The sequence below is a fragment of the Solenopsis invicta genome, chromosome 5 (assembly GCF_016802725.1).
Source record: "Solenopsis invicta isolate M01_SB chromosome 5, UNIL_Sinv_3.0, whole genome shotgun sequence".
NCBI classification, from domain to species: domain Eukaryota; kingdom Metazoa; phylum Arthropoda; class Insecta; order Hymenoptera; family Formicidae; genus Solenopsis; species Solenopsis invicta.
This window is the reverse complement of record NC_052668.1, coordinates 16,501,951-16,516,855: the sequence shown is the minus strand read 5'-3', so window position 1 is coordinate 16,516,855 and position 14,905 is coordinate 16,501,951. Positions and strand designations below refer to the sequence as shown.

General features: G+C 39.4%; 1 protein-coding gene across 4 annotated transcripts in view; it reads left to right on the top strand.

Annotated features, from left to right (window-relative positions):
• The window catches only part of LOC105205829 (nuclear receptor coactivator 6), a 242,440-nt gene extending 231,015 nt beyond the window's left edge, over positions 1-11,425 (top strand). The window contains exons 5-9 of one of the 4 annotated variants that reach the window (XM_026131897.2): positions 68-5,062; positions 5,236-5,400; positions 6,904-7,051; positions 9,642-9,888; positions 11,034-11,425. In XM_026131897.2, the coding sequence (XP_025987682.2) occupies positions 68-5,062; positions 5,236-5,400; positions 6,904-7,051; positions 9,642-9,888; positions 11,034-11,274 (5,796 nt within the window). In that variant the 3' untranslated portion in view covers positions 11,275-11,425. Of the gene's footprint in view, positions 1-67; positions 5,063-5,235; positions 6,439-6,903; positions 7,052-9,638; positions 9,889-11,033 lie in introns of those variants that run through there. The other 3 variants (XM_026131896.2, XM_026131898.2, XM_026131895.2) reach the window with 3 other exon arrangements.
• The last annotated feature ends 3,480 nt before the right edge of the window (positions 11,426-14,905 follow it).

Genomic DNA, 14,905 nt, shown 5'->3' with positions numbered 1-14,905 from the left:
AGTATAAATTACTAAACATCTTATAAATCAATACATTAGTTATTTTTATTTATTGTTTGATTTTTAGGTATGGCCAATCGCGATCCCGAATCTGCAAGTCCAACAAAACGGACAACAAATCTGCCATCAGTCTTTAAATTCGCCTTCTCAGAATCATGACGTGAGCAGTTGTGCAAGAAATCCTCAGCAGAGGCTAAATCAACATAATATGTCGGGCATGCTAATGAGCAACCCGTTGATTATGAATCAGCAGGGTACAAATTTCAACAATATGACTCAACAGCAGCAGCAACTTTTACAACAGCAACATCAACAGCTTATTCTACAACAGCAACAGCAGCAGCAGCAGCAGCAACAACAGCAGCTCATTCAGCAGCATATATCGCAACAGCAGCAACAGTCACAGCAGTTGTTACCGCATCAGCAGCAGCTCCAACACATGCAAATTTTACAACAACAACAGGAACAACAACATCAAAATACTGTAGTAAATCAATTAGTGCAACAGCAAACTCCTCATTATATCAATCAGCTAAATCAGCAGTCGTTACATGTAATGCAACAGCAACAACAGCATTTGAATCAACAACAGCAGCAGCAACAACAACAGCAACAACAAATGCATTTACAACAAATCCAAAAACATAACATGCAGCAACAGCATTTAGCTCAAGAAGTGGATCAACAACAGTCGGCAAATTACAATACTCAGCATTCTGTTGAGAATTATGTGCATCACATGCAGTCATCACAAGTGTCGAATCAACCCGCCCTCCATCCGCAATTGCATCAAATTCATCAACATCAGATGCAATCGCAACAGAATCAGCACGCTGTGCAATCTCAGTCGACGGATCACTTCCAAATGCAGATTCAGCAACAGCTGCAGCAGCAACAACAACAACAACAGCATCAACAGCAAATGTCACAAGTGTGCGTCCAGCCGCAATATTCGAACCAACAATTAAATCATCACTCTGTAGATATCATGCAGCAGCAAACTGGTTCCGCCGTCATGACGAATATGAACACTATTGATATTCAGAATAGGCATAACCGAGCACCATCAGTTGACGAAGATCTAAATACGAAACAGTTACAACAACAACAGCAGCAGCAACAACAGCAGCAGCAGCAACAGCAACAGCTTTTATTACACAATCATTCGATGCAGCGGCACCATGTAGTTCAAAATGGCGGCGTATCAAATAATCCTCATGAGAATGTTCAACGGATGTACGCTCAGAATCAAGTACAATATCCAGCAAGAAATTTCGATCCTACAAAAGTAACGAATACGGATGCCAAGGTGGGACATCAACAGCAGTTTTTGTCTAATCACACGGGACGAAGCCCGAACGCCAGTCATGCCGTCGAAGTTCAGCAGTCTGGTATGGGACCAAACGGGCAGCCCGGCAATATGCATTTCAACAACAGAACACCGCCGTGGCAACAAAATCGGGCTGCAGTTGCATCTCATCAACCGTCCGTCGTCACAGTACAGAACATTACTTGCAATTCGTTTGACCGTGTACCACCGCTTCATCATCACATTCCACAGCCTTCCAATTGGACGGACGAGGCAGCACGGAAAAAGGCGAAATCAAATAAAATAATAGTGAAGAAACAGCGGCAACATGGAATCACGGAGATGTCCAGAACGAACAATGGGTTGGAACATTCGACACCGAGTCCAGTAGATGAATTCAACGAGAACAATCAACAAAATAATGGTCAGATAGGTTCAACTTTCAACAACAGCGGTCCTTCGTTCCTAGAGGATCCCAGCGGATACCTCGCTCAGCAAACGGCGCTACTAAACAGCACGATATCAAGACAGACCGGTGTTAGTAGTTCTCAAGTGGGCATGTTAAATAATAATTCGAAAGCATCGTCTCAGACTAATCACGGCATGCATGTGCCTAACACCTATATTCCTCAACCAAAGCCTTCCTCTATCGCCAGTCCCACGAGTACCTCGTCATTCGCTTCCGTAAAAAATCACGCGACCTCGCCAGTTGTTGTACACAGCAGTATGACACCGACGTCAAGCAGCGGCACTGATTCTGAAAGCAGTCCATGTCAAGGGTGCGTTACCAGCGCCGATACACAGTCCTACATTCAGGATCAATATAAGCAACAGATGCAGCGACAGTACCTGATGCACACGGATCAACGCGAAGATCCTGTTACATCGTCGACGTTCGGCGAACGATATCAAACGAATAATCAATCACCAGCTGATTCCAGACCAATACAAGGCGGTACTGTAAGCACCAGTCATGGATCTCCTATTGGTACGAATAGTCCAGCTAATTCAGATACGCCGGCAGCCTCGACACCAGGAATTTCGCAACCGGCGACTCCACAAAGTCTCATCTCGTCGCAACCGGCTACGCCACATAGTTATTCGCAACCACCGACGCCTCATTCACACGTCTCAGGCCAAATGCCACAAACACCAACTCCACAAGCGCAACAGCAGTTGTCACAATCCTTGGTCGGTAGCATTCAAGAACAAAGATCGGAAACTCCTAGTTCTGGGACAATGAGTTCCAGTGGTATCCCACCTAGCACTTCGCCACCACAGACATCCTCCTCTGCGTCGGATAATTTAATATCACAAGTGAAACGGCAAATAACTAGGCAAAATTCTCTAGATGGCTATCAACCTCATCCACACACTGTGAATGCCGTCTCCAGGATACCCATGAATACTTTCGGCGGGACGTCGTCCGTGATAACAACAATGGCGAGTGGTCATACGGTTAGCAGTAATACGATTACGTCTGTGTTAGCTGGAAGAGCGAACACGGCCACTGTTTCCATAAACACACCATCTGCGATACCGAATCCTGCTATATCGAGTCTTTTACCAAATAAACCACAGCATCAAGCACAATCGACAACATTAACAAATGTGCCGAGTACTTCAATTACGACTCACTCTATTCCACTTAGCCAATCTTCAACGATGAGTGTATCTAAATCACCACTTGAAATGGTTCAGAGTGTTGTTAGTAGCATACAAGTACCTCAAACAAGTACGAATTCGTCATTGCAACCACAAACGCAGCAACAGCAACAGCAGCAGCAGCAACAGCAGCAACATCAACCGCAACAACAACAACAACAACAACATCCTCAAGCCAATGTTCAAGTTCACAATGTTCTTACTTCAGGTGGTATATTGAAACATCCTGCGGGATCGACGTTACCACCTGGTCATATATTGGTATCTAGTGGCGGTCAACTTATAATGGCAAGTACTGGATCTACAATTAATGGCGTGATGGCACCTCCTCCACCGAAAATAATTTCTAATGCCAATTCTATGCCACCGCTGTCGGTGTCGCCGATGGTTACCAGCGTGACCGGAGCCGTTAGTCAAGTAATTCCTGCGGTGGGTGTTGCCCAGCAAGTAATAGGGCAACCCACGGTGCTTGTGAATACTATTCAGACTCCGGTATTGATTCAACCTGGTGTAATGACAATGGACAGTATAGGCCAGAACGTGCAGATACCGCATTTGACGGTTGCTACTGGTAACGTTATACAAAACACTCAGTCTATCATTGACGCAAATCAGGACGTGTCCAGGACGGTTAATGCTAATCAAGGCATGACGGTGAATCGACAACCAGCGCTATTGTCACCAGAATCGACAATGACTAAGAAAAAGGCGTATAAGAAACGAAAAGCAAATCCACAAACCGTGGCGTCGATGTTACATATCGCCTCGTCCCAACAGAACGCTGGTATGTTGATGCAATCGCAGTCAAATTTCGCCCAACAAAACTTTCAAACTCAGAGCATAGGCGGACCCATGCTTCAAGCACTCACCATCGTGCCTGGTAAAGGCGGGGCGCCAGCGCAACTTGTGATGAACGGTCAAACCGGCGCAACGTCCGCGCAATTTAACGCCCAGCAAATAATCACGAATCCTCAACCAGCTCAACAAATAAATCTCCTTCAACCGGTGAACTTATTGAACGGCGCGACTGGAATGGTTCAGAACTTTCCTACCATCCAGCAATTTATCGTACCTGGTTTGGGTAGCATGGTAATGTCTGCGGATGGAACAGCTACTTTATTGCAGGATACGGGTAACATCGGGATGCAGCTTCAGATACAGAACGTCAATGGTCAAAACGTCCTGACGCCGGTACAAAGCCATGGTGGCATATTTAATCCGAGTCAAAGCATATTGGCCGCCGGACCAGCTGGTATGGTCATAAGGGCACCACAAGCGACCGGTGGAAAAATAATTCAACAACACAGTCCGGGCACACAATTTCTTTCACCGAATAGCGGGCAGTTTCTAGTGAACGGTACAACATCCTTCGGGAATCAACTAAGCCCGATAGTGGCCAATGTTAGTCCGAATCAGCAGGTGACATTTAACACCTCGCAAGTGAGACCACCGAACATGCAAGGTCAGCAGGAATTCATACAGATGAATGGACAAACACTTATGGTACCTTGCGCAACCGCACAGAACATCGCCGTTTCTTCGGCGTCGAATCAACAGAATACAACCTTTGTTCAACAAAATACGACGATTGTACAGCAGCAGACTACCATGGTCTCAAACAATCAGATACCAAATTTTCAAAGCACAAGTTCTAATAGCGGACAAACTGTCGATCCTTCTTTAAATCTCGATCACAATCAATCATATATCCTGAGTTCCGGTATGATCCAGGGTAAAGCGGCGTCATCTTCTCCAAAGAGCGGCATAAATTCACCATCATCTGATCAGAATGTCGAACAACAGCAATATGTGCTCGCCAGTAGTAGCACGACCGTCGTGGAAAAAACTGCTCAACAAAACGAACAGCACAGTCCCTTGATGGCAAGGCATTCTGTATCGACGCAAACTGCAGGGAACCAAACGAACGTTGCGCAATCGACGATGATGCGGCAAGGATCTCCTCCCGACACGACCACCCACAGTCCAGGAAACAGTCAGAGGTCCAACAGTCCGGCCGTGGACACTACTACACACGGTGCAGCCTCGCCAGCGCCTCCAATCACCACTAGACATCACTCATCGTCCACGGTAAAGAATAATTCGAAGCAAGAATAGTTAATTATTTGAGATTATTAAAAAAATCTTTCTAAAAGATCTTCTCTTTTTTTATTATTGCAGCTTAAAACATGTAAGCTTCTTACTTCGAAGATAAAAAACAATCACGTTCATTAATTTCCCTGTCATGCACAATTTATTTTCAGCCTATGGTTCATTGCGTATCGAGCAGCGAACCGGATTCGGGCGACACGCAGGTGGCATCAGAGGATTGGAGGATGCAAGGTATCGCCACCAAGGAGATCACGTTGAATCAACCGAGTCTGCACGGAAAGACCTACGTAGAGTCGACGGTGACAACTGGGATCCAGGTTGGTACCCACGTAGAGCAGGTCAACCGTCATCTAACTGTAATAGACATGCACCAGCCGGCTGATACGACACACCCAGAAAACACATACGCTGACTCACAGGAGCATATGGACACATCATCACCAAATCATTCCATTAATTCAGACACAATGGACCACTCTACCGGGGAAGATCAACTAAGCGTCAGTAAAGAAATGACGGACGTTTCTTATTCGGAGATCGAGGTTAATCCGTTGCCAGTCATAGGTCACGGTCATTATCAACCAATCCTTTATCATGGCCAGCACTATGTCCCCAATGCGAATGTTTATCGACAGCAAGCCTTAGTGCCAGATCATGCTCATTACACTATGTTGCCGCAAATTAACGGCAAATTCAATGATAAATCGTGCATCGATAACAGCCGCGGTACTGAAATCGTGCAGCATGTCATGGAGCAAGATGAGATCGAGCAAAATTCCGAAGAGAAATCATTGCAACGGCCAAATACCGGTGTTTCTTATTGTCCACAGAATGTTGGCTACCCACAAAAATTCGTTGGCATCGGGCCATCCGGCCTGTATCCACATTTGTATAATTATAGGTCTGACCCTAATGGTATTGCTGTTGTTAATTACACACCTAATAAGCAAGCCTACATTAATCCGTATGTTTACAATCAATTCGTATATGCGCAAGAAGACGATGACGCTGAGGAGAGTGACTCGTCATCGGATGAGTAGTCGCATCTTTCTTTTCGGGCTATAAAATTGGTTAATTTTGTAAATTGAATTGAAACCGATATCAGTGGCATTATTAGGTTGCGATCGGTTTACATTTGATAATATTAAGTTTGTAATTAGTTTGTATTTAATAATTTTTACATCCGCGCTGTAGCGTGAGAGCGCATACGCTGGTTTATTCGTAGCGTTATTATTTAAATCGTACATTATTGCAATAATGTAATTGTATTATTAATCGTGTGTTGATCGGATTAATCAGGAAATTACTCCTTTTTATATAACAAAACGAAAAAAATAAATTTTTGCTAAACAGTATCTTCTGATCAAAGTTATATGATTCTGAACATATTCCTGATGAAAAATTACCTTGCAACATAAGCATGCGTAAACAGAGTTTGAGTTTGTCTCTTTTGGTATCATTATCGTTTGCATGTATCAATGAATTAAACTTGTCGCGTGATTTCTGCATTGAAAGCATTGGAGACAAAGAACAAGGTATTACGACTTTCGAATCTCCCGAGTAATCTTCTTTTCTTTTCATTTTATTTGTCTGTTTTCGTTCTTTTTCTGTTTTTCTGTATCTAAATTAGAATTTTGCAAAAAAACTCTTGTCTCTTATGCTCAGTCGGGAAAAACTGTAAAGTTTTTATGGACGATAAAACGGAATTTAAATGAAAGAAAAGAAAAAAGATAATATATTGGCACTGAATGATACACTGAAATGATATTAGCATGCGATTGGTAGGCTTGTGCCTGAGTTGATCGAGTTGTATTTGACAGATCTATACGTCAGAGACGTTGAAGCAAGCCGAAGGTGTGGTGAGCACGGTGAGGTGCGAGGGCAGGGAACATGCCCTCGGCCGCGGAATCAAGCGAAAGCTGGACTCCATCCATTCCATGCATTCTACTCTGCATGAAGACCAAGATGGTCAGTATTGTATGGTACTCTTAGATATTAATCGTATACGAGTAGTTTCCGCTTAGTAGCAAAAGTATTCTACAAAGAGACTTTCTGATAACAATTTGGCGAAAAGAAGCAACATATGAATTTACGAATTACGAATACACAAGCTTTCATAATTTTTAATAGAATAATACATTAATATTGGGTATTGATATTGATAATACTGATATTGATATTTCCATATATTTTGTGAAAAGACGCTATAAATATTTATGTTTAAACTTTACGATTTAACCGCAAGAACATTAGACTCTTGAATAAATTATTTATTCTATTTCATTAAAATAAATAACTTACTTTAAAAGTTAAATATTTAATTATTTGTAAGAAAGTTTCTTTGCCAGAATATTTTTTTATTAGTTGCCATTTGTGACAGAGAAATGTGAAGCATCGATCATCGCTATGTAGATTTATTCCATACTGATTTGACTCGCTGGCTAATCTACTGGTTGAGAGAAAGACGATGGTTCTCGTTTGCTCTTTGTCATTAAATAATTATTATATAAATGTTATTGTTAAGAGTGCTTTAATTATAACTTCGTCTTTAGTAGAATCTATAATTCAGAGACGTACATCATGTACATCATGTACAAATGATCGAATCATCGGCATTATTTAACATAGCTTGCTACTTTGCAAATCATGTGTGTTATCATTTTGCCTGCTCCAATTTATTTATTAATTTATTATGCTTGTGTGCATGCTTGGTAACATCATTGCATGATGCAGTATACGTTTGCCGCAATTACTTTGATAATAGCTTTGTTTCGCAATATTCCTAATTTTGCGCACGAATCCGACGCAAGAGTGATCTGAGAAGAATCGCTTCCTTTTTTATATCAAGATTTTAAGCCGAAACTGTGCACTGTTTTTGTGCAAATTAAGCAGTCGGAGCTGAGTTCTCCTGATCAATTTGATATCGACTTATTCGTTATAACGTCGCATTATTAACTACGTTAACGAAAAGTCGAGGAGAGCAGGTAAGTGGTGTCAGTTAAAAGGGAAAGAGACCTTTCGTTCATTATGTACGAGTCTCCAATGAGTCGCTTGCGGAAACGAAGAAATAACTATTCTGACATTTGTAAATAATATTTTCGACGGTTCCTTTTTTTTGCGTTTACTAATTGGCTGTCAGGTTTGTTAATACCATTACCTTCGCAATTACATTTTCATCCGAGTGGCCAAGGGGCTTGAATCATATGTTCATTTCAGAAGGGGTGTGGCTCACTACCGTGTGTTATTTCGACGTTACCTTGTACATATACACCCTCATGTTTTGCGTACAGCATGTGCATATCCCCGAGGATGGAGGTTTTTTTTTTTTTTTTTTTTTTTTAGAATTGTCCCGCAGCGATTGGAAAGCGTTTTCAGTTGAAATAATGAAACGTGTGAAATAAATCAGGTATTAATAATGCGTAAGCGGATTACCGCAGAAAATTGTTCCACTATTTAAATGGGATCATATTCAAAATTAAATAAATTACCATTGTTATATTGAAAATTGAAAAATTACCATAAAAGATAAATCTCTTTTTATCCCGGTGCTAATGTAATTCAGAAAATTAATAAATTCTGATAGCGATTACAATCTCACAACTTGAAAATTTGTTTTCTATAAATATCTAAGTATTCGTTTGAACGATGTGTATAAACACATAAAGAGATCTCGCAAGATAAATTATAAAGAAAGAAATTGTAAAATGGAATAACATTCACAAAATCATTGCATGTGCTCGAACCATCTGATATTTCATTCTGCCTCTGAACTCGCCTACCACCATTGAATGAAGCTACTAATCATTTTTAACGAGCACACACATGCGAGCAAAAAGCACATTATTGCGATACTACTGGACAAGTAGTTGAACATCCATCAGTTTCGAACATCCCTTTGCGATACGCACCATAAGCATACCGGAACGTTTTACTCTTTTATGCGTTGCACATTTTAATTGAGACCGATACAGATGTATGAGATGGAAATTACGCGGTGTCGTGTGACGTGTACATTTACATTCATATTTTGAACAGTCACGTTGAGTCATTAGCAAGCGATAAAAATTTTATCGACTGTTTCGGTAATGGTAAACTTTTAGATAATCGTGCAAATGTACGCACTTGTAATATATTATAATTTCTAACGTTTTTAAAACATTACATTATTCTTTGCGTATTAATGTACAATTGCGATTCATGTACAATTTAAAATAATGAGATTTGTACGTAATAAATAATACATACCACGTTCATAGATTGTTAGCCTTAGTTAGGGAATCGTAACAGCAAGAGAAAAACAGTTTATTTTTATTCAATATAAGAGATATTATTATTATATTGATATTATATTATTAGATTTGATATTATTAATTAATCGCAATTTTCACATTTTTCAAAATACGACTCCATGACAATTCCCTATCTAATATATCTGTACAAAAGTGTCTTTTTTTCGGAGATGGGCTTTCTTTATGTTATCTTCCTTTTAATCTCGCGAAAATCAGCTGAGATCATAAAAGTCTGAAAAACACCGTGCCTTCTTTGGAACCTTCAGTAGCAGAGACAAAGGACGTAGACGATGGAAACCAATGGAAACTGATGGTCGGTGATCTAGTGTGGGGCGCAGCAAGAGGAAGTCCGGCCTGGCCGGGGAAAGTCGAGTCTTTGGGCCCCCCGGGTACTATGACGGTTTGGGTTCGGTGGTACGGGGGCGGGGGCGGTCGCACCCAAGTCGATGTCAAGGCTCTCAAGTCCCTCTCCGAAGGCCTCGAGGCGCATCATCGCGCACGTAAAAAGTTTAGGAAGTGAGTCAGCCACCCCGACAGGGATGAACTATCGAAAGATGAGAGCCTCTTAGAGACATCTCGTTGCCTTAATAGATCGCGTTAATGCGTAAATGTTAACGCAAAAAAGTGTATCGAGGGGGAAATAGAACGGGAGATGCTTGAGTATGACTTTCTCATATTATATTTTAATATAATTGTATTTTTAATGTAATATACTTTTTCTTTTCTATACGTCCGGCATTCGATTTTAGAACTGTGATACAGGCACGTTAATTTATTCCTTTATTCAGCGTTGTTAAATGTTATAAAGTGGAATTGCACAATGTCGCTTTTTTCTGGGGCTGCGTAAGATGCACGTGATGTTATTTAAATTTTAGTTTACGTCTAATTGAATACGATTAATATACCTTTTTCAAAAGAGAAATAAATGAAGAGTGATAAATGCTATACGAAATATATCTTGGTGAATTTACAATACAAGACATCTACATTTTTATCGCATTATGCGGCGAAAGTATAATAAGAAACATGAATGTATTTCACAGAATTTCTTCAGTAATGAATTTGGCAATAAATCTCTTCAAAGAGTTCTTATTGGTGATCGTGATCGTATAGCATTTATTAGCAAGCCAACAGCCAATTAAGTCTACCCCGCATAGCTTGTTGCATAGCTGCGGTTCTTTCTGTTAACTTGCCCAAGGATATTAATAGTTTTTAATGTGCTGGACATTACTATGTTAAGTGGTTTTACTTCAATCTCAGCCATCTTTCTTCTCATTCCCCTTTCTTTGTATCTGTATTATTAAATATGTAGCTATAATTTTATAACACGCGACGATACGTAATCGCATAGATATAAGTGTAAAAAATATTTAATTCGTAAAATTTACCTTGAGAAAGAAAAGTATACATATGTTTTTCTATACGCTATTGATTTACGCGGTTTTTCGTAAAAAAAATTTATACGTTAATTGTGTCCATTTATTGTCTGATAATTGATTCATTAAAGATTAATAGATATAATCTATTAGCCGCGATTTGTTTGGTTTCTAGATTATGAATTTTTCTTGTTCTAATCGGGATTGAATCGTACGCGGTAATCGATCGCTGGTAATCATTTATACTAACTGTACGATTTTCTCGTTCCTCCCCTATTTTTCTAGAAGTCGTAAATTGAATATGCAATTGGAAAACGCGATACAAGAGGCGATGGCGGAACTGGACAAGATGACGGAAGCTTCCAGTAACCAGAAAGATATGAAAAAGTCGCCCAAGGTGACATCGCTGCCGGCAACCAGCTCGAAGGGTATCAATGGCCCCGGCAGATCGGAGGCCAAGAGGTCATCGAAGAGGACCGTGGCCGCTGCGGACCATGCCAAAGCCGAACAGAAACAATGTCGGTGATCCGTGTCGATCACGGTCGTTTAACGAACAACTCCGCAATCGACGACTCTCGCCTGACGTAAATCGCAAAGTATCGATGATGAATTCGCGCAGAAATGTAATTAGCCAGCTCTTTCAGTTTAATAAATTATTAGTAACAGATCTACACGAATTACACGTCCCATAAATTTACCGATACACTTCCGTTTTGCTTCAGTCGACAGCTATTAATCACAATCGCGACCGTACGTAGCGGTTGCAGTGCGGGCACAATTTAGTGCAACTGTCGTGGTTTCTATTAGATAACTAGATGTAACGAATCTAACGTGACAAACAAAGTCGAATCTATTGGTGCAGAAATATGTGATGCTACGATGCTACGAAAGACGTAAAAGCGTCGTGCTTTAGGAATTACCTTAAGCACATACCAAATCTCGGTGATCGCTGTGATCTGCTGCATCCGAATAGTCGGAATTCCCTAAAATCATCACGAGGATTTTATCCTCGGGCAAAATATTGTACAATTTTATCCCTACATGTTGTAATAATTTCTCATAGCTTAATACGCTTTGAGACGCTCCGCTAATGAAGCGTCTCTGATAATAATCAAAAGGCTCGTCTATAATTTTATTAAATCGCAGAGAGAATTTTCAACTTGGATGCAGAAGCGACGGCCGCGGAAAATGTGGCGTTAAACATGAACTGTATTACGATACCGGCAAGCGTTTTTCCTTTCTGTAAATTTATCGATGCAAAGCCTAAGTAACCGTAGCATCAGCTGCAACAACTTTAGCGTATTCCGTTTGTATCCAAACGACATCCATTTTTAATAGAGAGACGGTCAGGCATGTAAAATTGCAATTGCAAATAATCAATAGCTATATACAGGAAGTACTATGGCCGATTCACCAAAAATAGGCCTACAGCATGCATTCTTAGATTATTTATAATACACATGTATGTAATAATCACAAAAAAGTAATTAGAAAGGCGATAGTTTCTCACAGACGTTTTTTGAATTGATGGAGAAGGAGATCACATTTATCATAAAGACGAATGATTGGTCACACGATTATTTTATCTGACGAACGCTCGTATATCGATTTTTTTAATGATATAACGCAAAGAATGGCGTTTGGTGCGCAAACTTTCTACGATAATGCATATTAGACGATCTCCCGGTTACCGCGCGCGGTTTTTACAATTTACACGTGCGATTGGGAGGCATGGATGTTTCCTGAAAATATGTACACGCCTACGTATTCGGGCGAGCATAAGCAAACGTGTATTTTAAAAAGATATTTTTGCGAACGAACCTTCATTACACTATCCATATAGAGAATATAATGCATTTTTTTAGAAGGCTATACACACACTCACACACACATAATATATGGATCATTGTTTTACTGTGACGACGTCGTGCTACAGGCTCGTTGAACCATTTTAAATTTACACGCGTCCGCGGAACGTTCTTGATCACTTTCTTAAAGGAGGGAATTTGCGCGAAAATCAATTACCAATCATTTTTGAGATAAAATTTTGCAAATATGTATCTTTATGGCATTTTCAACGCTGAATTGAATAATGTAAAAATAAATAGTATTGTTTTTTATTCACCACTTTGAAAAAAAATTCTTGAGAAAGATAACAAAATCGTAAAATATCTTTATTTGTTAGATATCTTTCGCATAAACAAAAAAAATGTAATTTTTTTATGTAATTGTTTTTTTATACATCCTGAAATTATTTCTTCATAATATATATCTAAAACTGTCAAGCGTAGATATATTTTTAAAAATAAAAATTTATTTTTTTGTTTAAATTATAACTGTAAATTATCAACAAATAAGGATGTGAATTTGACGATTTGAATATTTTTCACAAAATTTTTTTTCCAAAATGGAAAAAAAGTGCTTCTGCTATTTTTTTTTGCACTATTCAATTCAGCGTTGAAAATGACAAAAATATATATATTTTCAAAATTTTATCTAAAAAATTTATGATAGTTGATTTTTGTATGAATGCTCTCCTTTAAGTGATGCTCCTCGAAAGAAGTAAACCAGGAACACGCGACTGAATAATACACAATTTAGATTATACAGCAGCGAGGCGATCGGAAACCGCTGCAAAATTCAACGTTTTTAACAAGTAACAATACGAGCGATTGTTCTTTAATAACGTTTTAAAGATTCTTTTTAGAACATACAACAAATTTTGAGAGATTCCTAGATCGTTTTAAAAAATCATATAGTGTTAATTAGGTGAATTTAAACAAAATTTCGGGATAAGGGTTTAAACATGCTAACAATTTAGAATTTTTGGGAAAGAATGGCTTTACATTAATTACATTTTGTCTATAAAAAAAACTTGTAATTATATTTCAATTTGATTCCATATTGATTTGACGATTATATTTCTTTGAAGCGCACGCACGTGCGAAAGATTTCATCGCAAGTTCAAGAATAAGAACGATCGCTTATGACTCATAGCGAACTCAAAAATGCGTTAAATTTTGAATTTTTATATTTACACCATCGAGATAATTTCAGCGCGTTCGAAAACACATGATAGACAATAAAGAAGATGCAAGTATCAAAAATGATCGCGCGATTCTCTCTTTACGTTTTCCGCGACTAACGATCTGGATTTCTTTGAGGAACGCATTAAATTGTTTGTACGTATCGGTGTTGAGAAATTTCGTTATATAAATGCACCGACTGCGTAATACTTAACTATACGGGTCCGCGTACAGATATTTTAGTGTTACATTATGGCTGTAAATATGTCAACTATGACGATAACGCCGTCGTAATAACGAATATAACTCAGTTGTAAGAAAGGCCAACGTAAAAGCAGCTAGTTTATGTACGAATAAATAAATTATCGTTCGCAGAAACGCGTATGCGACGAGTCTGTAAGCGAATATTTGCTTCTGAGATTAAAACGGAGCTACTCTTATATCAAAAGGTAACTGCTTGATGTCACCGCGCCGTATATCTGCGGGAAGCCACAGACCATTCACGAAGACGGGCTTTTCCGCAAAAATCTTGTCTAATCTGTACGTTTTCTGTCTTTTCGCGAAGCAGAAAGTTGCCTGAGTCATATCTTTTACTTTGTACGTGACGCATATGTAAGATCTTTGGAAGAAGACCATGAGAAAATATTTTTCAACATATTTACGAAGCGCTTGAATATAGAATATCTATCTTTTTGCTATGTCTTTTCTGTGATTTAAGGTACGTTCTACGCGACCATTATGAAACAAGGAGTATAATTAGTTGAATTTTTCAACGTAATTGTGACTTGGGCCACTTTCATCATCACAAATATCGTAGACGATGTCGAAGCTCGCGGAGCGAACTTTACGAGCGATTTTTCCCCCCAGTGCGCGTCTCTACTTAAGGACAATTATATCAAAGTAAATCAAAAGCTCGCGATATCACATATTACTTGCTAAGTTTCACAAAAGAAAAAGAATCTTCGACAGAGGAGAATCGCTTCCCGTGACACGGTTCGTAGCATTTCATCATGACCAAGCGCGTTGCAACGCAACGTTTCATTTGATGAATGGCGAAAGACATATCACCGGCCGCGAATGACAATTCTTCGAAGTTTGCATGTTTTCGGTGATGAATATTGCGCGAAAATA